The sequence below is a fragment of the Nyctibius grandis genome, chromosome 6 (assembly GCF_013368605.1).
Source record: "Nyctibius grandis isolate bNycGra1 chromosome 6, bNycGra1.pri, whole genome shotgun sequence".
NCBI lineage: Eukaryota > Metazoa > Chordata > Aves > Nyctibiiformes > Nyctibiidae > Nyctibius > Nyctibius grandis.
In genome coordinates, this window is record NC_090663.1 from 456,489 (window position 1) to 482,427 (window position 25,939).

Below are 25,939 nucleotides of genomic sequence, written 5' to 3' on the forward strand. Positions count from 1 at the left end.
CTACAACTACCTGAAGGGAGGTTGTGGTGGGGTGGGAGTCGGCCTCTTCTCCCAGGCAACCAGCGCTAGGACAAGAGGACACAGCCTCAAGCTTGGCCAGGGGAGGGTCAGGTTGGACATGAGGAAGCATTTCTTCTCAGCAAGGGTCATTAGCCATTGGAAGGGGCTGCCCAGGGAGGTGGTGGAGTCACCATCTCTGGAGGGGTTTAAGAAAAGCCTGGACATGGCACTTAGTGCCCTGGTCTAGTTGCCATGGTGGTGTCAGGGCAATGGTTGGACTCGATGAGCCCAGAGGGCTCTTCCAACCTCATTGATTCTGTGGTTCTGTGAAATGGAGCAAGCAGAGCACATAAGAGATGGGTTACAGCTTCATAGCAGCTATAACTTTTGCGTGCAGACGCCCCTGATGGGCATCTTTGTAGGTCTTGGCACAGGGTTGGAGGCATGTTTAACGTCCAGCCTGTCTCTAATATATAGATACGTGCTTTGTTGGCCCTACACGCACCTCTCCAGTACCTCGTTTATCCTTTGCACGCACACAATCTTGGTCACTGATGTGGCTTCCTTCGTTGCACAGATGGGTGGCTGTGCTGGGATGCCGAGTATGGAAACAAAAGCTCCATAAATAGCCTCCCCCCTCCCTCTGTTCATCAGCATCTTTAATTTACATGAATATGTTTTTGTTTTAGTTCAAACAAAATTTAGAAAAACAAAAAAAAAAAGACAAAAGCTGCCAACCATTAATTTAAAATAAAAGCAACAGGGTACCAGGCAGTAATAAACCCATTCTCCTGGCCTTCACCAGGACCCTACAAGAATGTGGTTAAATATAATCAACCTCACGTCGTGGAGAGCTGCTGACGCCTCCCGGGGGAAACCATCCTGTTTTGGAAAGCGTGTCACCGAGACGGCCTCTACACGTCTTCCTTCCTGCCTCCTTCTCCTTTATAGCCGGGGAGCTTCGCACGAAAGCAGGAGCTGTGGAACGAGGCACAGGGGCTGCAGCTGGTTAAATATCAGGAAAAAAGCTTTTACAGCCAAAAAAAATCCAGCCTGGTGTGGAGCGTGTGAGGGAGCTCCTGAACTTCGCCAGGTTCACCTGACATGGTGGTGTCAGGGCAATGGTTGGACTCAATGATCCCAGAGGGCTCTTCCAACCTGGTTGATTCTGTGTGATTCTGTGACCCCCCGCATGGTTAATGCCCACGCAGCTCCTGCGTTCCCAGCTGTGAAATGGTGTGGCAAGATCTCCTCTCCACCAGCCTCAGCTTGTTGGAGCAGTAGCAGGAGTCAGGCCGTTCATGAGCATCTCCCAGAGCAGAGGAGCTCATGAGGAGCCCTCAGACACCTCTGTGCTATGAAACTGTGACAAGGAGCCTCTGTCCTCCCCTGAGAAGCACTATGAGGTGCTTTCTACACAGTTATTCGTACCATTATTCTGACTTGTGATCACAGAATCCCAGAGTCAATCAGGTTGGAAGAGCCCTCTGGGCTCATCGAGTCCAACCATTGCCCTGACACCACCATGGCAACTAGACCAGGGCACTAAGTGCCATGTCCAGGCTTTTCTTAAACCCCTCCAGAGATGGTGACTCCACCACCTCCCTGGGCAGCCCCTTCCAATGGCTAATGACCCTTGCTGAGAAGAAATGCTTCCTAATGTCCAACCTGAACCTCCCCTGGCGAAGCTTGAGGCTGTGTCCTCTTGTCCTATCGCTGGTTGTCTGGGAGAAGAGGCCGACTCCCACTGCACTACAACCTCCCTTCAGGTAGTTGTAGACTGCACTAAGGTTTCCTGCCTCCCAGCACTTCTGCAACTGCTCCTGGTCTGCGTTTGTAGGTGATGGAGCCTGTTGGGCAGCAGAGGCTGACATGCCTCCCTGGCGTGGGGATAGAGAGGAAACAGCCTCAAGTTGTGCCAAGGGAGGCTCAGATTGGAGATCAGGGACAATTCCTTCAAGGAAAGGGTTGTCAAGCGCTGGCACAGGCTGCCCAGGGCAGTGGTGGAGTCCCCATCCCTGGGGGGATTTAAAAGCCGTGTAGATGTGGTGCTGAGGGACATGGGTTAGTGGTGGCCTTGGCAGTGCTGGGGTAACGGTTGGACTCAATGAGCTTCAAGGTCCTTTCCAACCAAAATGGTTCTGTGATTCTGTGCTAGCTGGCACCTTGCTTGGGTGGTGGGTGGCTGGTGGGTTCGGTGCAGTTGTTTCATTGCAGAACCACCCCAAGGATGCCTCCTGCAGCAGTGAGCTGCAGTTTCCAGCCTGGCTGTGCCGACCTCTGGAGCAGCGCTAGGCAGAGCAGCCGAGGGGTTTAGGCTGTGATCAGAAAACCCCGAGGAGCACAGCTGCCGTGTGTAAAGACAGTTTTGTGTTCCCCAGCTCTTTGCCGTGGCCTCTCTGCTGCAGTTTTCTGCACCCGTGGGAGGACAGGGCTGGGCTGGGCTGGTTTAGTCGGGCACTGAGCTGAGCCGACCAGGCTGCCTCTGCGCTGGAGCAGACGAGGATGCTGGTACCACCCTCTCCAAGGCTGTGATGCGGGGTGTCATCTCCTGCAAAAGCGTGGTCACAAACAGCTGGGGAGCTGCATCTATAAATGGCCAAGCTGTTTCTAGAGGCATCTTCTCTCCCCGGCTGCAGAGCTTTCCTGTAGCAGGAAATCTGCCTCCCAGATGTGAGGTGCGAGTACATTTGAGACTGAGGCAGTGGCTCAGCTTCTTCAGAGTCGGTATTTGTTCTTGCTAGAGTTGTCTATGTTCCCACAGGGAAGAGTGTGTAATCACTAGGAGAGCAACCATGAGTATTAAGACTTCAGTTGACTCATGCCTACTCTGCTCTCCTGGCTTTGCTGTCTGGACCAAGCTGGGGAAGGGTCTGGAGGGTCTGACCTGCGAGGAACGGCTGAGGGAGCTGGGGGTGTTTAGCCTGGAGAAGAGGAGGCTCAGAGGTGACCTTAGTGCGGTCTACAACTACCTGAAGGGAGGTTGGAGTGGGGTGGGAGTCGGCCTCTTCTCTCAGGCAACCAGCGATAGGACAAGAGGACACAGCCTCAAGCTTGGCCAGGGGAGGGTCAGGTTGGCCATGAGGAAGCATTTCTTCTCAGCAAGGGTCATTAGCCATTGGAAGGGGCTGGCCAGGGAGGTGGGGGAGTCACCATCTCTGGAGGGGTTTAAGAAAAGCCTGGCCATGGCACTTAGTGCCCTGGTCTAGTTGCCATGGTGGTGTGAGGGCAATGGCTGGACTCGATGGTCCCAGAGGGCTCTTCCAACCTGGTTGATTCTGGGATTCTGTGACATTAACCTCTCTGTGCCTCAGTTTCCCCCACCTGTAAGGTGCTGATGATAAGGACTAAGTTTTACCCGAAGCCAGTATGTCCATTGCACGGCAACTTCTCAGGTTTCCACACCTCCTTTTGCTCCAGTCTGAAATGACCATTTCAACATATTTTGTGAAAATCAGGTTGTGCTGGACAAGCCCAGACTCCTGCTGTCCCCATCTGGGAGCGCATCTGATGGGACGGGCTTGCAGTTGTAGGAAACCTTGGGTGGTGAGGAGAAAACTGCTCTGGCTCAGCCTCCCTGGCAAAAATGAGCTTAAAACCAGGTCATTCCCTCCTGGATAAAACAAAATGAGATTAAAAACATCCTGAGAGCTGCTGGGATGACACAGGTCTGCATTTTGGGGTCCTGGGGAAGGGAGAATTTCAATACTCAAAAGCAATGTGCATAGCCCTGGGTAAGAGTCCTACTTGGAGATCAGGCTCAGCTTAAACCTCCTTCCCTATTATCTGAAGGTGGTAAGTAAACAGCGGCTGCTGGCTCTGCTGATCTGAAGGAATGATCCAGAATGCCCTCAAGGCTCCGTCTGAAGAGCCTCGTTGGCTTCGGAGGGATTTGCACACTCGATTGAAGTTAAGCATGTGTCTGAGTGCTTTCGCTGTGTCCAAGCCATAATCCCAGAAATGTTTCAAGTGGGAAGTTGCAGCCTGGTGGTGAAATTCTGGTTTTTAAAGGCATTTTTAAGATCTGGCATTTAAAAAATCTGAATGTCTTTATTTTTGGAAGCGCCGTGCTTTTGGCCAGAAGCCATTCCTCTTTCTGGGATGTCCCCCTGGAAGGGGCTCTCCTGCTGCCCCTTTCCTGGAAGCTCATGGAGCTACTAGAAGACTGATGTAACGGTCCCATTCAGGCTCTTGCCTGGTGACATTGTCCTGGACCCTTTTCCACTGCTCCTGTGTTGAACGTTGACCTTCCCGTTTTAGCAGAAAATGTCAAACCTGAACACTCTGGAGCTTGAAAGGTCTTGACTTTATGTCAGTATGGAATGGGAAAGTGTTGGCAATCCTGACCCCAGTCTCAGGGCACTTGGGATGCAGGTGCCAGCCCACACCATGGTGGTGGTTTGTGTTTAAGACTGGACATGGCACTTAGTGCCCTGGTCTAGTTGCCATGGTGGTGTCAGGGCAATGGTTGGACTCGATGATCCCAGGGGGCTCTTCCAACCTGATTGATTCTGGGATTCTGGTCCCTGCTCTATGGGAGCGGTGGTCGTGAGGGAAGAGGGAGTGAACGGGGATGGGGAGACAGCAAACCTTCTGATAGCCATGACAGCTGCTCACCACAACTGAGTGAGCTTCTCCCTAAGCCAAAATTTTAGCCATCAGTCACTTGATGTGAAATTTATCCACAAGCGATGCTCACCCCGGGGGTGTGGGCCCTATTGCAGCCCCATGGGGTCCGTGCAAGGGTTGGAGAGGGCACATGGGATGCTTGAGGTCCCTCAGCCATCTGTACCAGCGCTCAGGGCACAAGAGGACATAGCCTCAAGCTTGGCCAGGGGAGGTTCAGGTTGGACATTAGGAAGCATTTCTTCTCAGCAAGGGTCATTAGGCATTGGAAGGGGCTGCCCAGGGAGGTGGTGGAGTCACCATCTCTGGAGGGGTTTAAGAAAAGCCTGGACATGGCACTTAGTGCCCTGGTCTAGTTGACAGGGTGGTGTCAGGGCAATGGTTGGACTCGATGAGCCCAGAGGGCTCTTCCAACCTGATTGATTCTGGGATTTGGTGATTCTGTGACCCTGACTCCGAGGGCCATCCTGTACCACGTCCAAGGTAAAACACTGGAGGTGATTTTGGCCATCGCCTCCTTGCTAAATGAAACCCCTGGACTGAGGCACTCGTGTGGTGGAGCCATTCCTTTCTCCTGGCTTTCCCATTTGCGGGCAAATGGATTAATGTCCTTCGCTATTAACATTCCAGCTGCTCCCCTTGCCTCCTCTTTTTTTTTTTTTCACTTCTTCCCTTTTTTTTTATAACATCAGTAGAAATCAGCAAAAATATCTAACCAAATTCTTTGTCTTGGGGCTGCAGAAGATACCATGGGTAAGTCGTCAGATTAGTTTAAGTGCTTTCTTTGTAACTCAGTACCTGTGGAATGCCGTAATGAAGCCACGATGGTCAGAGTTTAACTTTTTAAACAATAAAACAGGGGAAGAGATGAAAGGCAAATTATTTTTTTGGAAAAAAAAAAAGGGAGGCAGCAGTGGCCTCAGAGTTAATTTATGTAATATTTCTATTAAAAACAATGTCTATTCAAGACAGCAATTTAAAGCTTGCACCGTTGGCTTAAAATATAAATCCAATAAACCTCTATTATGGCTCCTCCATTAGGTCAGCGTGATGGAATTTTGTGGACTTCTAAAATAAGACATCGTTATTTTTCAGGAACGTTTCATGAATCACAGTCAAAGCCCCTTCAGCTTTGCTTGTATAAATGTAAAAATTGGTACTCTTATAAAATACATACGTTTGGTGAAGCCGGCAGCCGGCTTTCTTCTTGGAACAGCGTCCTTGGGGCTGAGGGGCAGTTGGCAGAGCAGATGAGGCAAGTGCTCCTTCATGGCTGTGGGCTGTGGTGTTGTGAGGCTGAGGTTGCATGAGATTTGCTCGTTTCTTTGTATAATATTGATGAGAAGAGAGTTACGTTCTTCCTGGGAGAGGTGCAGCACCTGAGGACCAATTTTTTAGTGGAAATATGTTTTATGCATTTATTCATTTGCACGTGTGCTTTGTTTGGATGGAGAGGTTGGATGGTGCTGGGGCACAAACCAGAAAGGCAATCCCCATCCCAGAAACCCCAAAGCCTAAACTGGGAGCTGAGTTTAAGAGCAGCCCTCACATCCTCCCTGAATTTCGGGCTGTCAGGACCGTGTTAGCATGAGAGTCTCATCCCCTGTGTGGTCCCGCACTGGGAAGACCATCACCCAAACTGGCCAAAATCTGCCAGAAGAGCAGACTGAGGGGGATCTTATCAACACTCACAGATACCTCAGGGGGTGTCAGGGGATGGGGCCAGACTCTTCTCAGTGGTGCCCAGCGCCAGGACAAGGGGCAACGGGCACAACCTGAGACACGGGAAGTTCCGTCTGAACATGAGGAGGAACTTCTTTGGTGTGAGGGTGCCAGAGCCCTGGCACAGGCTGCCCAGGGAGGGGGGAGTCTCCTTCTCTGGAGATATTCAACCCCGCCTGGACACGACCCTGTGCGACGTGCTCTGGGTGCCCCTGCTTGGGCAGGGGGTGGGCTGGGGGATCTCCAGAGGGCCCTTCCAACTTTTAACCATTCTGGGATTCTATGATTCTGTGCCTCTGGCCTAAAAATGCTGCAAGTTTCTTCTTGTGAGCTCTACCTCATCCTCCCATGGAGAATCATGCTCTCTGCTGACAGATTGAGGTCCGTGGTGTTGCTGGATTTGGGCTGGAAGCTTCCCAAAAGCACCTTGAAACCAGGGAATGGGAAGCTGCAGGTTGGGTTCATGATAGCTTTGTCACCTCTGAGACCCACCAAACCCAGGCTGTGCCGTGGGATCGGTGCACAGGGCAGAAGCTCACCTCTAGCAATTATGGGAGATGCTGCTGTTGTTGATCGCTGGGGTTTGCTCGTGGAGGTGTGTAACTTTGGTATCCCTTGCCGCAGGAGGAAGAATTCATCGACTGGTGGAGCAAATTCTATGCTTCCACAGGAGAGAGGGAAAAATGTGGCTGCTATTTAGAGAAGGGCTTCGACACCCTGAAGGTAAGTGGCCTCGGTTGGTTCTGGCTCATTGGACCTGCACTCTCCATGGTGTTTTTCCACAAGCTTTGATTTTTTTTGAGTGTTCAGGCTTTTATTTTCCAGGTAGAAAAAAAATAGATCATTTTCCCCAGAGAGCAGGTACTTTTGTTTGAAAAATAACTATTTTGAAAACTCAGTTTTCTTTGCAAAATCCTTTTGGGTAGCTTTCCACTTTGCAGCCTTGAATAAATTGTCACTTTTCTAAGTGGCAGGGGAGATTGGGAGCTGCCACCCTGAAAAGTGTTTGGGAACAACAAGGAAACCAGAGATTGCTCAGGGAAGGAGGAGGTTTAGGTACCCTGTTACAAAAAAGTGCTAAAATTAACACAAATAAGACTAAAATGGGGAAGACCTTGCCTGGTCTTAAGGAAAATGTTCCCAGCAGGAAGGTCTCTTTGGCTGATGAAAAGCCCTCTGCGAGACCTTGGCTTAGTCTGGGTCTTCTGTGATGTGCTGTTATTTATTGTAGGGTTGCCAAAGGTCTGTTCTTCATCACTGTCCTGAGGGGCAACAAGGGTGACAGGTCCCAGGACTCTGTCCCTGTGGGTGTGATTTCCCCAGGGCTGAGGAGCTTGGGTCAAGTCTTGCCCCAGATCGGTGGGGACATGCTGCTGGTCCCTCTCTGCCCAGGACCAGTCCCTGCCCTCGTCCCCCATCTCTCCCTCCCCAGGTCTACGAGACGGAGCTGGAGAACGTGGAGGACTTTGAGCATCTCTCCGACTTCTGCCACACCTTCAAGCTGTATCGTGGCCGGTCGCAGGACTCGAATGACGACCCCTCGGTCGTGGGGGAGTTCAAGGTGGGATGGTCTCTCTTTCTACCTGTACCCAGGAACACACGCTGCTGGGTGGAAGGTCCTGCTGCTGAGTGGGATGATGCCAACTGGTAGGACATCAGTGAGAAATGGGCCGTAAAAGTAGACCACTGGCCCCAGTCTGAACAACCTGCCTGTGCAGGTCTGGCTGCCGTATTCCCAGTGCCTTGCATGCTTCAAACCCAGTCTAGGCTGTGCCATCATCCTGGAGTAAAAACCCACCCAAAACCAATGCTGGATGTAAGCGATGGAGCATCTTCTTCCTCTGGGGTGTTGGTGGGAGTGTGTGTGAGCACTGATGGTATCACCACGCTGGTGCTCAGAGCTCTCCCTTTGGAGGTGTCTGTCCAGTGCAGAGGAGTGATGCATCCTCTGCTCCTTTTAACCCTTAAACTATTTGCAAGTGAAGAGGGATTAAATATTTCTAGCTTTTTTTTTTTAATTCCTGCTCTTACCCAGCACACTCCTCCCCCCAAACAACACCCAGAGACTGATTCCTGCCACTTCGCTGGGAGGAAATCGGCTCTGGTGGATAAAACACCTGTAAATTTTTGCATTTGCTCTCTCCTCCTCCCATCCCTCTCTCAGGAACCAGCTGCCTTGTTCAGGAACCCTTAAAACTGTTCCTAAAGCAGAAGTTTCAGCCTAAACCTTTGTGGGAGGGGGGCAGCAAGGCTCCTTCACACCTTTTATAGCTTGAAGGCTCAAACAACAGTGAAGGAGAAGAGGTAAAGGATGACCAGGCTAGAGGGGTCTGTGCAGAGGTACAACAGAGTTTGCATTGATGGTCAAGCAAGGGATGAATGGTACAGGCAGCTCAGCACTCTGCTCCTGGCTCCCTTGACCATGAAGAGCCTGGCAGGATATTATAAAAATTTCTTCACCAAAAGGTCTGTCAAGCACTGGCACAGGCTGCCCAGGGCAGTGGTGGAGTCCCCATCCCTGGAGGGATTCAAAAGCCGTGTAGATGTGGTGCTGAGGGACATGGGTTAGTGGTGGCCTTGGCAGTGTTAGGGTAATAGTTGGACTTGATCTTAAAGGTCCTTCCCAACCAAAACGATTCTATGACTCTATGATTCTATATGGCCTGGTCTAGTAGGCAAAAGACGGTCAGGATCTGGGCTCTGTCCCAGCATTGTAGTAGTTGTAGATGCCCCATCCCTGGAAACATTCAAGGTCAGGTTGGACGGGGCTCTGAGCAACCTGATGTGGTTGAAGATGTCCCTGCTCATGGCAGGAGGGTTGGATAGATGACCTTAAAGGTCCCTTCTAACCCAAACCATTCTGTGATTCTGTGCAACCATCCAGACTGTTGTTGCAAGGCTGTTGCAAGCCTACTCACATGAGACCCACCTGCACGTGCGGGTGTGCAGGCACAGCTGAACACGTCTGTCCTCTACAGGGTTCATTCAAAATTTACCCTCTCCCGGATGACCCGCGAGTCCCAGTGCCACCTCGCCAGTTCCATCAGCTGCCGGCCAGAGGACCCCAGGAGTGTCTCGTCAGGGTCTACATCATCCGGGCCTTCGACCTCCAACCCAAAGACGCCAATGGAAAGGTATCCTGCTGGGGAAAGCTCTGGTTGACCTCAGCGCTGGCTCACGGGGTGGGATTTTTCAACAGGTCAGCCCTAATTGATCCAAATTTGCATCTATGGCTTCAAATTTAGAAACAACCATGACAACACAAAGGAGAAAAGTCTACCCCTTCTTTCTGCCTCCATTGCGACATCTGGGAATCCCAGGAGCCAACTCTTCCTCCATCCGGAGGGATTTTTCAGTAGGGCTAGTTAAAATAGCTAAATGAGGTGGTGTTTTTTAACCTTGGTGCCAAAGGAAACAAAATCATGTCTTTCCCATGGCTGCTTTTTGCAAAGCTTTGCCAGTCCGACAGAAAAATTCAGTGCAACGAGAAAATCATGTTGGTTCGAAAAGAAAAATGTTCATTTTCACTTTGCAAAAAAACCTCAGGGAAAAATCCTTCTTAACTCTCTTTTGTTCAGCTGGAAAATAGGAGAAAAGTTGAAAAAAAAAAAAGTATGGGAAATATTTTGGACATGAACAAACAACTCCTGCTTTTTAATCTGCATTTTTGAAAATGCACTTGGACTGAAAGTTTTCAATTTCTTAGAAATCTCCCATAAGAGATTCCTGCAAATCAAAAAGCAGGAGTAGAAAAAATGCTTTTTTTTACACTAAAACCAACCCAAGGTTGACCCACAGTCTTTCCCCTTGTGCTGTGGTGTCTCCTAAAGCTCACCACAGTCAAGGGGAGACAAGAGGAGAGCCCTGGCTGCCCACAGAGCCCCTCACACTGCAGACCTTCCCTGAGCACTGCTTTTCCATCCTTTCCTTCTTAAAAAAATCTACAAGTCAAGGAAAAGTGATGAGGAACTTGGCCTTGGGTGTTTTTTCCAGGGAGCATAACTAGCCAATCCCTTTCCCATTTGAGTAAGATAGTGGGTCCCTCTAGGTCCTGAAGCTGGGTGATACATTTTAGGTGAAATTGTTTTTTTTTTCTTATTTTTTTTTCCTTCCCCTGGCAAAAATGTTTGACTCGAGTCTAACCACGTTTCAAATTTATGCTGGTTTCCTGAAATAGTTTTAGTTGTGAGAGAAAAGCTTAAAAACTTGCTAAAAATGTAAAAATATCTAATTTTTCAACGCACAACGAGGCTTTACGTTAAAGCACGCTTCCATTTTATTGCTTTTAAAGTTGTTGCAGCATCGTGGAAAGAAAAGGTTTTGAGCCACATTTTTTTGAACCAAAATGTTTTCCCTTTGACATTTTAGACCCCTACGTTTGTAAAACTATTTTTTGAGTAGACCCAAACTTAAAAAATGATGACCTTGATGGAACCCCGAAATAGGTGAGACGAGAACCCCCAAAATAGTGAGACGAGAAAATAGGTGAAATGATGACCTTGATGGAACCCCAAAAATAGGTGAGATGAGAAAACAGGTGAAATGATGACCTTGATGGAACCCCAAAATAGGTGAGATGAGAAAATAGGTGAAATGATGACCTTGATGGAACCCCAAAATAGGTGAGATGAGAAAATAGGTGAAATGATGACCTTGATGGAACCCCAAAATAGGTGAGATGAGAACTCAGATGAGAACGGGAACATCCTGAGGACTTCAGAGCAAGCCCAGTCCATCGAAGAAGCCATAAGTAGCTTTTTCATGATCTTTTATTGCTTTTCCATCCCATTGGCCTCAGAAGGGCTTGGACTCTTGTTCCACACTGCTAACTGGTCCTTCAGTCATCCTCAAAAAGGAATTGCAGTGTGGGTAGCTCTTGCTGATGGTCACAGATTTGTAGTAAGGAGTTAATGGTCAGACTGTCCTATCCTTGAAAACAGGTGCTTGTCAAGGGTGATGGAAGATCCTGCTTGCTGGGACAAGGGGAGGCAGGGTTAGTCCTTTGCCATTAACGTCGCTGTGCAATGACTCTTTCTTGTGTTTATTTTCACGCCCATCTTTAGTGTGATCCTTATGTGAAGATTTCAGTGGGAAAGAAATCCATAAATGATCAAGAAAATTACCTGCCCTGTACTCTGGAGCCTGTCTTTGGGAAGTAAGTTTTGATTCAGTTTGGAGTCCGTGCGATTTTTTTATGTCATATTGAGGGAATATGGTCGGGTCAGGCAGAGCTTCCCATTCCAACCTACACTCAAGGTCAGGCTGGACGGGGCTGTGAGCAACCTGATCTAGTTGAAGATGTCCCTGCTCATGGCAGGAGGGTTGGACTAGATGACCTTTAAAGGTCCCTTCCAACCCAGACCATTCTGTGGGAATCACCATGGCATGTGCTCGCCTCATGTTTGACCTTGCTGAAGTGAGCCTGGCCTTGGCTCAACTGCTGTCCTACCCACCATGGCTCGCATTCATCTTCTCCCTGGGACTTTTGAGCTATGAAGCATGGACTGGTTGAGCAACCTGGTCTAGTGGAAGGTGTCCCTGCCCATGGCAGGGGGTTGGAAGTAGATGGTCTTTAAGGTCCCTTCCAACCCATGCCATTCTATAGAATCATAGAATCGTTTTGGATGGACCTTTAAGATCGAGTCCAACTGTTAACCTAACACTACAAAGTCCACCACTAAACCATATCCCTAAGTGCCACATCTACATCTATGATTCTATGAATCCATGACTGGCTCTGCTCTGTCATCAATGGAGACATCAGGAGAGTTTTTTAGACCTGAGATTCTGCTGTAGAGGCGTCTGCCTCATCCCACTGATGGTACAGAGAATCTGGGGAAACTCTGCTCCTCGTTTAGGCACTTTGGTTAAATGTCTGAGGAAAAAACATGATAAATGGAGGCCTGTTCGATCAGGCTGTCACATGGGACACCTCAAAAATCAGATGCTGTGAGAAAAGATTATCTATAAACATGATATGGGCTGGCTGAGTTGTTTGCCTTGCAGTAGGGCCACAAACTTGTGAAGAAAGGAAGAAGATAATGTTTTCAGAAAATGGTATTCATCAGAGACAGAAAGTACCGTAGGGACCAGGCAAAGCGGAGGGAGGCAGAAGAAAACCTGGTGCACAGCCTCCATGTGTCAACAGGCCTTTGGTCTCCCAGGTTATGACCTATGAGGAACGGCTGAGGGAGCTGGGGGTGTTTAGCCTGGAGAAGAGGAGGCTCAGAGGTGACCTTAGTGCAGTCTACAACTACCTGAAGGGAGCTTGTAGTGGAGTGGGAGTCGGCCTCTTCTCCCAGGCAACCAGCGACAGGACAAGAGGACACAGCCTCAAGCTTGGCCAGGGGAGGGTCAGGTTGGACATTAGGAAGCATTTCTTCTCAGCAAGGGTCATTAGCCATTGGAAGGGGCTGCCCAGGGAGGTGGGGGAGTCACCATCTCTGGAGGGGTTTAAGAAAAGCCTGGACATGGCACTTAGTGCCCTGGTCTAGTTGCCATGGTGGTGTCAGGGCAATGGTTGGACTCGATGATCCCAGAGGGCTCTTCCAACCTCATTGATTCTGGGATTCTGTGATTCTGTGGTGAGACTGTGGAGGACAGTGTGCATTAGACAACCTGTTTCCTCTTCTGCCAAATGGAGATGGCATCTCTGCCTTTCCTACAATGAACGCTAAGTGGTTGCTCCCCGTTTAGCAAGAGGGAGCTCTGGTCTCCAGTGGGCCAGGACCTACTGCCCTGGCGCAGAGCCCACAGCCAGACCCTGGCGAGCTCTGCTAGGCAGAGCAAGTCCTCCTTCGCCAAGCCTGGCTCCCGGCCAGAGGCCGTCTAGACAGAGTGCTGCACCTCCCACCCGCTCTTTAAAGCAAGATGTAAACCCGAGGTCCTGGCTGCTGGCGGCTCTTAAACCTCCCGTTTCACGAGCTCTTCCCTGGGTGGCTGGCTGCCGGCCAGCTCTACCTAATTACTTTCTGCTGACCCCAGTTCCTCCTGCACTCTTAATTGGTGGCATAATCACTCACTTCCCCTCCCTAAAAGCTGCTGTGGGCTGGGTGCTGGCAGTGGGAAGGGGCATGGTGCTCCTCCCCAGCGTTGCCTACCTTTTGGGAGCAGGTGGAGGGGTTCTTGGTCCTGCTGGGTCAGACCTCTTGCTTTATTTTATATCGGTATGTGGACTGTGGTGTAACGATGGCAGAGGAGACAGCACAGAAGAAAGCTGCTTAGGACCAGGAGGAGAGGACAAGGAGGCTTTGGGGGGGTCAGCCTCATGCTGACCACAAGCTTGGTCCAGGCAGGCTTGACTCCTGTTTTGGACATTTGCTTTTTGGGCTCAAAGAGCAGATGGTTTTCCAAAGCTGTCGTTTCTCCCCCTTTCTCACTCCGTGGCAATGATGATTCCTGACCCTCACCTTGGATATTGCGGTGACCACCATCACGTCCAATTAGCAGATGGAGAAACGAAGCAGAATCCCAGAATCAATCAGGTTGGAAGAGCCCTCTGGGCTCATCGAGTCCAACCATTGCCCTGACACCACCATGGCAACTAGACCAGGGCACTAAGTGCCATGTCCAGTCTTGTCTTAAACCCCTCCAGAGATGGTGACTCCACCACCTCCCTGGGCAGCCCCTTCCAATGGCTAATGACCCTTGCTGAGAAGAAATGCTTCCTCATGTCCAACCTGACCCTTCCCTGGCCAAGCTTGAGGCTGTGTCCTCTTGTCCTGTCGCTGGTTGCCTGGGAGAAGAGGCCGACTCCCACTCTGCTACAACCTCCCTTCAGGTAGTTGTAGACTGCACTAAGGGGCAAAGTTTGCTCAAGGATAATTCAACCAGGCAAAAATAAACCCAAGGCGTGCTTGCTTAGTGGCAGGACCAATGGCACTGGCCCGTTGTGACAAAGTTGTGCAGTGGGTGCACGATCCTTCCTGGCACTGGTGGGTTGGGCTGGGGTGTGGGTCCGCTTCCCGTGGGGCACTCAGCAGCATGAACCTCCATCTCAGGGTATTTCTCATCTCCTCTTGTGCAGGATGTTCGAGCTGAGCTGTACTCTGCCCCTGGAGAAGGACCTGAAGATCACGCTCTATGACTACGACCTCCTGTCGAAGGATGAGAAGATTGGGGAGACCGTCATAGACCTGGAGAACCGGTTCCTGTCAAAATATGGGGCGCGCTGTGGCCTCCCCCAAACCTACTGCGTGTAGGTACCTCTGCGGGCTCGGGCATGGGTCTCTGTAGCTGCCAGGGCTGTGCGGTGCCAAGCTGGCCATGGGGACCAGGGTGATGCCTCCTGGTGTCTCAGGGCTGTCCCAGGGGGACCTGACCGGTGCTGTACTTCACCACACAGATATGTCTTGAGACAGATTCACACCAGAGAAGCCCCACATTTGAGGAACTTCCCCAAGCCGTGGCTCTCCTCCAGGAACCTGAAATGCTTTAAGTAACATAAATGTCCTTGGGGAGATCCTGTGACTTCCCTGATGCCTCTCGGGCACACTGTAGTGAGGACATCCCCCATGCACAGGGCCAGCTGAAAGGTGACGTGGTGGGACATGCAGCCCCGTTCACCAGTAAACACAGACCCAGAGCGAGCTGCACCTTCCTCAGACCAGCCCTCTTTGGTGTAACACGGCTGCTGCCCCTTGTTGGGACTGGCAGATGTTTTATCACCCTGTTGTACCACCTTCCACATCACCAATGGTTGGACTTGGTGATCTTAAAGGTCCTTTCCAACCAAAATGGTTCTATGATTCTATCATGTGTTGAGCTGCTGTTTCCCCTCCTCTTTGGTTTCAGCTCTGGACCCAACCAGTGGCGAGACCAACTCCGTCCTTCCCAGCTGCTTCACCTCTTCTCCCTGCAGCACAACTACAAGGCTCCCACCTACAAGTCTGACCGGGTCATCTTCAGGGAGCAGGAGTACATCCTCTCTGAACTGGGTAAGGTAACGGGGCTGCTTGGGGTTGCAAATATCTTTCTTTTATCCAGAGCAAGGGATAGAGTTCATAGAATCACAGACTGGTTTGGGTTGGAAGGGACCTTAAAGCCCATCCAGTCCCAACCCCCTGCCACGGGCAGGGACACCTTCCACCAGATCAGGTTGCTCCCAGCCCCATCCAACCTGCCCTTGAACCCTGCCAGGGAGGGGGCAGCCACAGCTTCTCTGGGCAACCTGGGCCAGGCTCTCACCACCCTCACAGCAAAGAATTTCTTCCTCAGATCTCATCTCAATCTCCCCTCTTTCACTTTAAAACCATTCCCCCTCGTCCTGTCACTCCGTGCCCTTGTAAAAAGCCCCTCTCCAGCTTTCCTGTAGCCCCTTCAGGCACTGGAAGGTGCTAGAAGGTCTCCCCGGAGCCTTCTCTTCTCCAGGCTGAACAGCCCCAGCTCTCTCAGCCTGTCTCCAGAGCAGAGGGGCTCCAGCCCTCTGAGCATCTCCGTGGATGATCATGGAGGCCAGGATGGGGTGATGGGCACGTCCCCATCCTCCTCACCTTGCTGTCCAGGTTGGCTCTGCCCCTTTCCCAAGCTTAGCTCTGCCCCAAAGGCTGCAGGTTGCAGCTGGATCTGCACCAAACCCCGGGGTTGAACCCAGACCCACAGTCCAGCCACGTTAACTGTGGCCTTGAGTAACTGCCCTGTGCTGCTCGCAGCAAACCACATCCACGCAGGCTGGGAGCAGCAAAGCCCATCGCAGCCGGAGAGGCTCCATCCTGCTCTGCCGGCTGCTGCTGGGGCTGGAGGAGCAGTTGTGCCGTTTGCAGCTCTGCGTTTTGGGGCTGGAGGCACTAGAGGGAGACAATATCATACACACACAGTGCCCGGCATCTCGCCCGAGTGTGCTCCAGCTGCGAGTGCAAAGTCAACCTATGCCAGCAAGGAGAAAATATCACTGAGGGCTGGAGGAGGCATTATCTTCTTTGCACAATAAAACCCCCAACACTGGCACCTGCAGTATCCTGGGCATCAACTTGTGCCTCTCTAAGTGGCATCCTTGGGGGCAGAAGTATGCCTTGTAGAGAGAACTCTGTTTTAAAGCGTGGAAGATGTATTTTGGCCCTGCTGTAAATGGCCCAGGGGCTGCAGTCTGACTTCTTTAAGAAGAGAGCAATCAAGGAAGACTTGACTTGCACTTCAAGAAAGATGTTGAGGTGTTGGAGCGAGTCCAGAGGAGGGTGACCAAGCTGGGGAAGGGTCTGGAGGGTCTGACTTCTGAGGAACAGCTAAGGGAGCTGGGGGTGTTTAGCCTGGAGAAGAGGAGGCTCAGAGGTGACCTTAGTGCAGTCTACAACTACCTGAAGGGAGGTTGTAGCGCAGTGGGAGTCGGCCTCTTCTCCCAGGCAACCAGCGGCAGGACAAGAGGACACAGCCTCAAGCTTGGCCAGGGGAGGGTCAGGTTGGCCATGAGGAAGCATTTCTTCTCAGCAAGGGTCATTAGCCATTGGAAGGGGCTGCCCAGGGAGGTGGTGGAGTCACCATCTCTGGAGGGGTTTAAGAAAAGCCTGGCCATGGCACTTAGTGCCCTGGTCTAGTTGCCATGGTGGTGTCAGGGCAACGGTCGGACTCGATGATCCCAGAGGGCTCTTCCAACCTCATGGATTCTGGGATTCTCTGATTCTGTGTGAGGCATGAGACAAGGTGCAGTCCAGGGCTGAACTCCGTCCCTGCTCTTGGGAATCAAGGCACAAAGTCATGGTTTTCCTCTTAGGAGGAGGAGGAGTGGGGAAACAACGGCTCCTTTGCAGCCTCTTGTTACGCGAAAGGTTTTCAGCAAGGGCTGGAAAGGTGTTAAACCGAGCGGGGTCTTCCCCCCTCTCCCAGCCCCTGCCTTTCACCTTCCTCTGCTTTAATGGCAATCAGTTCAAAAACCAGAACAAAGTCTGATGCTTGACCTCGAGGAGATCTGGAAACCAGCTGCGTTCGCAGAGCAGTGTCGGATCTGAACCTGGCGGTATGAAGTGAAGCTATTAAACACGAGAGCAGGGCTTTTACAAGCACCGTTGTTCCATAACCCCCACGGTTGTTGTTTTCTGAGAGGGGCTTTTTCTTTTTCCTGTGCACACACACACACACACACGCCAGGTTTCCACTGCTTGGGAAATAGCCCATATGGCTGAAGTTAACCACTTCAAGAGGTTGCCAAGAAAGGAGCTGGGATATATCACCTGAAAGTTGCAGAGCTGTAATAATATTTATGGAGCGCGTTTCATTTCAAAGGTGCGTGGCCTTGAGACGCTGGGGCTGAAAGGCAGCGTCGTGGGGGTGATGTCCTCCACCAGCCCCACATGGCATAGAGCAGGCTCAGCCGAGGCCAAGCTGGCCATCCTTGGCACCAGGAGGTACCAAGGGATCCTGAATGCAGGGGCAGTGAAGGCAAAGATGTCCAGTATTGATAGGTGTTGTCTGAGCTGTTTGTGCAGGGTTTAGGGTCTGGTGTGGGTGGGTTGAGGAGGTGGAGGTGGTTTCAGATCTGCTTGTGGATGGCTCGGTGTTTCTGTGGCTGTTGTGCGCTGGTCTGTTTGGATGAGTGACCACAGAATCACAGAATCAATCAGGTTAAAAGAGCCCCCTGGGATCATCGAGTCCAACCGTTGCCCTGACACCACCATGGCAACTAGACCAGGGCACTAAGTGCCATGTCCAGGCTTTTCTTAAACCCCTCCAGAGATGGTGACTCCACCACCTCCCTGGGCAGCCCCTTCCAATGGCTAATGACCCTTGCTGAGAAGAAATGCTTCCTCATGTCCAACCTGAACCTCCCCTGGCCAAGCTTGAGGCTGTGTCCTCTTGTCCTAGCGCTGGTTGCCTGGGAGAAGAGGCCGACTCCCACTGTGCTACAACCTCCCTTCAGGTAGTTGTAGACTGCACTAAGGTCACCTCTGAGCCTCCTCTTCTCCAGGCTAAACACCCCCAGCTCCCTCAGCCGTTCCTTGTAGGTCCTATCCCGTTGTGCGGTGGTTTGCCCACGTGTCCCCCTGGGAACGGGTTGCCTTGTGTCCCAGAGGGTTTGTGGTGATGATGGTGGATTTGCAAGCGGAGTCCACGCTCCTCCTGCCCACTCCTGCCTGCAGCGAGGCCGGTGGGCTGGTGCTTGCTCCCTTGTGGAGCTCCTGCTGGGCGGTCAGGGTTCGTCTGTGGCATGGTGTAACGCTGCTCTTCCTCTGTGGCAGAGGATGGAAAACCCCTGAACCCCCACCTGGGGCCGGTGGAGGAGCGTCTCGCCCTGTACGCGCTGCGGAAACAAGGGCTGGTGCCAGAGCACGTGGAGACGAGACCTCTTTACAGCCCTCTCCAGCCAGAAATCGAGCAGGTGGGTGGTGTGACCCGGCCAGGACAAGACCAAGAGCATCATCTCCTTTTGGTCTGATGCCAACTAGGCGGCTGGCTCGCTGTGGAGCTGTGCTGGGGGTACCTGCCCCAGGAGACGGGCTGTTCCCAGGGAGGGGGGTCAGGCAGAGCAGAGCACTGGCTGTCAAACGCAGGCTGGAGCTCAGCTCCATGGCTGACTTGTTCAGGGTGCTTGGGGAGATCACAGAATCCCAGAATCAACCAGGCTGGAAGAGCCCTCTGGGGTCATCGAGTCCAACCATTGCCCTGACACCACCATGGCAACTAGACCATGGCACTAAGTGCCATGTCCAGTCTTTTCTTAAACCCCTCCAGAGATTGTGACTCCCCCACCTCCCTGGGCAGCCCCTTCCAGTGTCTAATGACCCTTGCTGAAAAGATCGATTCCAGCCTCCTGTGTTCATTTTCATCAGCATTTGCTCACCATTTATTTTTTTATTTTGATGGCAAAGCCATTTCTGATCTGAAAGTCTTAATGCAGAATTATTCTAGAAGGGCAATGACACTGCAGGCTCCTTTGGCAATGCAGCAGCGTGATTTCTGCGGCATGAGCCTGCCCTCGGAGGTGTAAAGTGTTAGTACAGTTGCAGACAGGATGTTTTTAAGCCAAATGAAAACTAAATGGGGTTCCATCCAAACCCAATCGAAATCCATGCTGGGTTCAGCATGATGCTGGGTCTGGGGTGATACTGAGTTTGGGGTGATGCTGGGTCTAGGGTGATGCTGGGTCTAGGGTGATGCTGGGTCTAGGGTGATGCTGGGTCTGGGGTGATGCTGGGTCTGGGGTGATGCTGAGTTCAGGGTGATGCTGGGTCCGAGGTGATGCTGAGTCTGGGGTGATGCTGAGTCTGGGGTGATGCTGGGTCTGGGGTGATGCTGTGTCTGGGGTGATGCTGAGTTCAGGGTGATGCTGGGTCCGGGGTGATGCTGAGTTCAGGGTGATGCTGGGTCCGGGGTGATGCTGGGTCCGGGGTGATGCTAGGTCTGGGGTGATGCTGGGTCTGGGGTGATGCTGGGCCTGGGGTGATGCTGAGTTCTGGGTGATGCTGGGTCTGGGGTGATGCTGGGCCTGGGGTGATGCTGGGCCTGGGGTGATGCTGAGTTCTGGGTGATGCTGGGTCTGGGGTGATGCTGGGCCTGGGGTGATGCTGGGTCTGGGGTGATGCTGGGCCTGGGGTGATGCTGGGCCTGGGGTGATGCTGAGTTCAGGGTGATGCTGGGTCCGGGGTGATGCTGGGTCCGGGGTGATGCTGAGTTCAGGGTGATGCTGGGTCCGGGGTGATGCTGGGTCCGGGGTGATGCTGGGTCCGGGGTGATGCTGGGTCTGGGGTGATGCTGGGTCCGGGGTGATGCTGGGTTCAGGGTGATGCTGGGTTCAGGGTGATGCTGGGTCTGGGGTGATGCTGGGTCTGGGGTGATGCTGAGTTCAGGGTGATGCTGGGTCCGAGGTGATGCTGAGTTCAGGGTGATGCTGAGTTCAGGGTGGTGCTGGGTCGGGGTGATGCTGGGTCCGAGGTGATGCTGAGTTCAGGGTGATGCTGGGTCCGGGGTGATGCTGTGTCTGGGGTGATGCTGAGTTTGGGGTGGTGCTGGCTCTGGGGTGATGCTGGGTCTGGGGTGACGCTGAGTTCGGGGTGATGCTGGGTCTGGGGTGATGCTGAGTTCAGGATGATGCTGGGCCTGGGGTGATGCTGGGCCTGGGGTGATGCTAGGTCTGGGATGATGCTGGGTCTGGGGTGATGCTGGGCCTGGGGTGACGCTGAGTTTGGGGTGATGCTGGGTCCGGGGTGATGCTGAGTCTGGGGTGATGCTGAGTCTGGGGTGATGCTGGGTCTGGGGTGATGCTGGGTCTGGGGTGATGCCGAGTTCTGGGTGATGCTGGGTCCGGGGTGATGCTGGGCCTGGGGTGATGCTGGGTCTGAGGTGATGCTGGGTCCGGGGTGATGCTGGGCCTGGGGTGATGCTGGGCCTGGGGTGATGCTGGGTCCAGGGTGATGCTCTGTTGCTCAGCACATGATGCATCCAGTGCAGTTCCCCAAAGCCTGGCTCTGACCCGCTGCAAAGCCACACCACAGGCTGGCTCTGCCGGGCTGTTTGGAGTGAGCTAAAAGCCAGGTTGGGCTTTTAAAGTTTTCTGCTGAAATGGAAGATTTTCGTGCCAAAAAGCAAGCAAACCACAAACCCCTCTGTGACGGGCTGATTGTCAAAGGATGGCTTTTTTTTTTTTCTTTCAACCCTTGAGACTGCACAATAAAATATTTTATTGGCACCCATTGGTGTTTTACAGTAAGAGACCACCTAAAAAACACCGTCCCTGAGGTTTCAGCTGCATTTCTGCTGCCCTCTCCCTGGAAGGAGAAAGTGGAATTAGATTCCCCTCTCCTCATCCCATCCTTCACTCCCATGGTGGGAAACCCATAAACCAGCTGTCCAGGTGGTGGCACCATGGAAAACAAGTGAGCTGCTTGCTTCTCCAACACCTCCCATGGACCTAGTCTTTAGTCTGTCCCTATGTAAAGATAGTCAACCATGGAGAGTAAAGCCAGAGTACACCTTCAGCTTACCCAGACCAACCTCTTATACATCACAAACCATTACCATACACCCAACTATCACTAAAATAATCTTAATATAATACTTAATGATGCTTTTCCATTAGGGAAACCTTAGTTTTCAACTAAGGAACCCTGAAATACTTGATATTTTCTCTCTCCACTACTAGGTCTTACTGAGGAGGTGAAGGTAACCCAGTTAGAGGGCTCACCAGGCTTCACCTGTCTTTCTTTCCATGCAGGGAAAGCTACAGATGTGGGTGGACCTGTTTCCAAAATCTCTGGGTCAGCCTGGCCCCCCTTTCAACATCACGCCACGCAAAGCCAAGAGGTGACTTGTTTTTCATTTCTTACTCTGTGCAGTGCTTGTTCCAGCACCTTCTGGTTGTGAGGTGAGAGGAGGGGACTTGGAGGTGTCAGATGGGGAGGGATTCACCTGCCCAGCTGAGAAACATCTATATGGGCTCATCTTCAGAGAAAGATGACTCTAAATAGCTGAGTAGCACAACCAGGCTGTCCAGGTGGGCTCTGGACCAAGATTTGCACCCTCTCATGTTGCTTTTGTTCCCGGGGCCGTCCAGGTTCTTCTTGCGCTGCATCATCTGGAACACCAAGGATGTCATCCTCGATGACCTCAGCATCACCGGGGAGAAGATGAGTGACATCTACGTCAAAGGGTAAGCCACCCCGCTCCTGCATCCTCCAGGTACCGTGGCCCGAAGGCACAAGAGCAGCAGTGAAGGGGTTAGCTTGGCCCTTGCATCAGCATTGCTGTGGCAGCCCAAACTCCCACTGCGATGAGGGGCCATTCACACCTCTCCAGCTATGGACCCAGCTTCTTGGCAGACCTCTGCTGGGCTCGTAACTGCTTCACGATGTCAAGTTTTTCTTTGCATCTCTTGGATGACAATATTTACATTTAGAGAGACAAGATGTGTTTAAGAGAAGACATGGCCCTTAGTGCCATGGTCTAGTTGCCATGGTGGTGTCGGGGCAATGGTTGGACTCGATGATCCCAGAGGGCTCTTCCAACCTGATTGATTCTGGGATTCTGTGAAGATGTGGGGAAGCAGCCCCACCACTGGAGAGAAGGGCATGTACACTGCGTTTCCACTGCCAGCTCCTTCCCAGCTCCTCTCCCGGGACAGCCATGGCCTTGTTCTGGTGACCCAGGTTGGCTTGTTTGCATGGTTGCTTTTTTTAGAATTCCCTTTTTTCCTTGAAACACTCCAAAACGTGGCAACCAGCAGTAACTCTGGCACATTCCTTTCTCTACCTGACTCCATTTATGTTTTATCTTGTGTAAAATGGTGCAATCTCAGCCGAGGGCCTTACTTATTTTGTGCGTTCTTTGGATTTATGGGCAGGAAGAGGTAGGATTTTGAAACAGGCTGTAAATCCCTTTTTTACAATCCCAATTTTCCTCCTGTAAATCCAGAATGTGCCCTGCTTACCTGGTATTCACATCAAGCGCGTTGTTATCAGCCTCAGCTAAGCTTCTCTGTGCACTTCGGGGCTCTGGAATAGTCGTGCTTGTGGGGTGTTACCAGGAAAGTGAGAGCATCCAGCGCTTGCTGATATCCCTCGCTGGGCTTTTAGCATCCCCAATGACCAAGCACATCTTGCCGTGCTGTAAATGAGTTAAAAATCTTGCTCAACTTCCTCATCTTCCCCCTCAAATGGCTGCATCAGCAGCAGCCCTGGATACGGCCTCAACAATCCCGTTGGGAGGGGAGGCAATGGTCCCTCTTGTGCTTCAGCATCTGTCCTGCAGATGGGGGATCCTGTGGGCAAGGTGACCTTCACCACCATGGCGTGGTGCTGCTTTGGTGGGCACCGTTCCTTCCACCCACCGCTGCCTCCCGAGCAGGGGCTGTGAGCTCAATGGATAAGGAGCTTTTACCTGTGGCTTTCCTTCTGAAGATCTCACAGTGCTTCTCTGAGGAGGCTCTGGCCAGTTTATCCTCTGTTTTATCCAGGAGGAAAGGCCAGGGCTGGAAACTCAGTCTCTTGGACATTATCTTGGACATTATCCAAGGACTCAGTCTCTTGGACATCTCCCTCCTTCTTGGGAGGGCTGGAGCCCCTCTGCTATGGAAACAGGCTGAGAGAGTTGGGGCTCTTCAGCCTGGAGAAGAGAAGGCTCTGGGGAGACCTTCTAGCACCTTCCAGCACCTGAAGGGGCTACAGGAAAGCGGGAGAGGGACTTTTTACAAGGGCCTGGAGTGACAGGACGAGGGGGAACGGTTTTAAACTGCAAGAGGGGAGATTGAGATGAGATCTGAGGAAGCAATTCTTTGGTGTGAGGGTGGTGAGAGCCTGGCCCAGGTTGCCCAGAGCAGCTGTGGCTGCCCCCTCCCTGGCAGTGTTCAAGGCCAGGTTGGATGGGGCTTGGAACAACCTGGTCTGGTGGAAGGTGTCCCTGCCCGTGGCAGGGGGGTTGGAACTGGATGGGCTTTAAGGTCCCTTCCAACCCAAACCAGTCTGTGATTCATTTTATGATTCTATGATTATTTTCTACATAATATGTAAATTATTGTCAAGTCAGACATGTAAATGCAATAGGAGCTTTTCTGTTACGCCTGAGGCAGAACTCAGTTGCCATTTATTTTATTTAACTTAATCAGTTATTTATTGATAGTCTTACAATAGCATGAAGAGCTCTCCACCAGGTTTAGGTTGTGCAAGGCTGAGTGCAGAGAGACCTTCCCTTCCTAAAAACTTGTGCTGTAGGCAGACAAAAGAGTGCTAATGTAGGGAAATCATATTCATTAGGAACCAAACATGGTTTTTTTTGGGTTAACAGCCCTCTCTGGCACTGTCACAGATGGGGGAGATTTTTGTATTATTTTCATAGTGAAATTTCCAGTAAAAGTTTACTTCACCAAGAGGATGGACCAACACTGAACCAGGTCACACAGGGCGTGGGAGGTTTTCAATCATCATCTTGCAAGTTTTTCAGGATATTTCAAGGTAAAACCAGTACTGCTTTGAGGCAATTGGACTAGAAGTTTCCAGAGTCCCCTTCCAACCAGCCACCACTACTAAGATTTATGTGATATTATGTGGCATCTTCAAAACTCACCTACATCCCCTTTTGGGTTCCTAAATAAAAGGATGGCCTGGGTCCTCCAAAATCTTACACTCGTGCTGAGCAAAGAGGGAAGTGTGCAAGTTTTGGGAACAAAGTCCCCTCTTAGATCTAAGAACCTAACTTTGCCTTTGGGTATTGCAGATACCTTAAGTCACATGGATTTAAAAAATATTGGATGGATGAATGAATGGGCTAAAAATCCACCCACAGAATCCCAGAATCAGTCAGATTGGAAGAGCCCTCTGGGATCATCGAGTCCAACCATTGCCCTGACACCACCATGTCAACTAGACCAGGGCACTAAGTGCCGTGTCCAGTCTTTTCTTAAACCCCTCCAGAGATGGTGACTCCACCACCTCCCTGGGCAGCCCCTTCCAATGGCTAATGACCCTTGCTGAGAAGAAATGCTTCCTCATGTCCAACCTGAACCTCCCCTGGCCAAGCTTGAGGCTGTGTCCTCTTGTCCTGTCGCTGGTTGCCTGGGAGAAGAGGCCGACTCCCACTCCACTACAAGCTCCCTTCAGGTAGTTGTAGACTGCACTAAGGTCACCTCTGAGCCTCCTCTTCTCCAGGCTAAACACCCCCAGCTCCCTCAGCCGTTCCTCGGAGGTCAGACCCTCCAGACCCTTCCCCAGCTTGGTCGCCCTCCTCTGCACTCGCTCCAACACCTCAACATCTTTCTTGAAGTGCAGGGCCCAGAACTGGACACAGAACTGGACTTGAATGCTTTTGATTTCTGGCATCTCCTTCCTCCAGTGTGGGGGGGGTGCAACAAATTCTGCAAGAAATAACCACACGTGCCCAAAAGTCATGAGAATCAACCCATTTATTTGTCCTTTCGTTTGCCTGCAAGGAGAGGGCGCTCACACTGCATCCTCCGAGGGTCCCTGCCAAGCATTGGAGGACGTGGATAAACACACAGGGAATTGCCATTTGCATCCTATCAGATCAAATCAAATAATCCAGCCGCAATTTAAGCATTAGTGTAACCTCATCACACAATTCCCACTGCCACCAAGCCCTCGCTGTCCGTGGAGCAGATGTGCATGTGATGTTGTACCGTAGCGTGAACTTGAGTAGACCTCCCTTCCCTGTCTCCCACAACACATTTGGGGTGGGTCATGTGCTCCTCTCAAGCACTGGAGAAGAGGGAATCAATTGTATAGTTGGGCAAAACCTCTTTATTTTCAATTTAAGTGGAAAAACAATCAAACGAGATAATTGTTTTCATTAGAGATTCTCTCCGAATCCTCTGGCTGTCCTCCAGAAGGGCTCTAAACACACAAATGGATGTGTTTTATTGTTTTGTTTTGTTTCGTTGATTGCTGAAGACTGAAAAATCTTGGACGGGGAAAGAGGGCAGAATGAAAACCCGACAGTTACAAAACTCACAGCTGGAAAAATGTAGTTGTTCTGGAAGGTTTTCAGTTTGCCCCTGGGCTGGTTGCGGAGTGACCACAGCAAGATCTCTTAGACCAGGAGGGGAACTGTGCTGCGAGGACCTGTCTCTAATGGGAGCGGCTGGGGACCACCCTGGCCACATCAGGGTCTGGCCACTCTGGGATTTTTCTGGGGAAGAACTTCTTGGCCATTTAGGACT

General features: G+C 51.5%; 1 protein-coding gene across 1 annotated transcript in view; it reads left to right on the top strand.

Moving 5' to 3' along the window:
• The window catches only part of DYSF (dysferlin), a 107,499-nt gene that overhangs the window by 55,839 nt on the left and 25,721 nt on the right, over positions 1–25,939 (top strand). Inside the window, 9 exon segments of the mRNA XM_068402998.1 lie at positions 6,973–7,071; positions 7,781–7,909; positions 9,327–9,482; positions 11,412–11,503; positions 14,375–14,545; positions 15,142–15,284; positions 18,516–18,655; positions 21,488–21,576; positions 21,827–21,922. Of these exon segments, the coding sequence (XP_068259099.1) occupies positions 6,973–7,071; positions 7,781–7,909; positions 9,327–9,482; positions 11,412–11,503; positions 14,375–14,545; positions 15,142–15,284; positions 18,516–18,655; positions 21,488–21,576; positions 21,827–21,922 (1,115 nt within the window).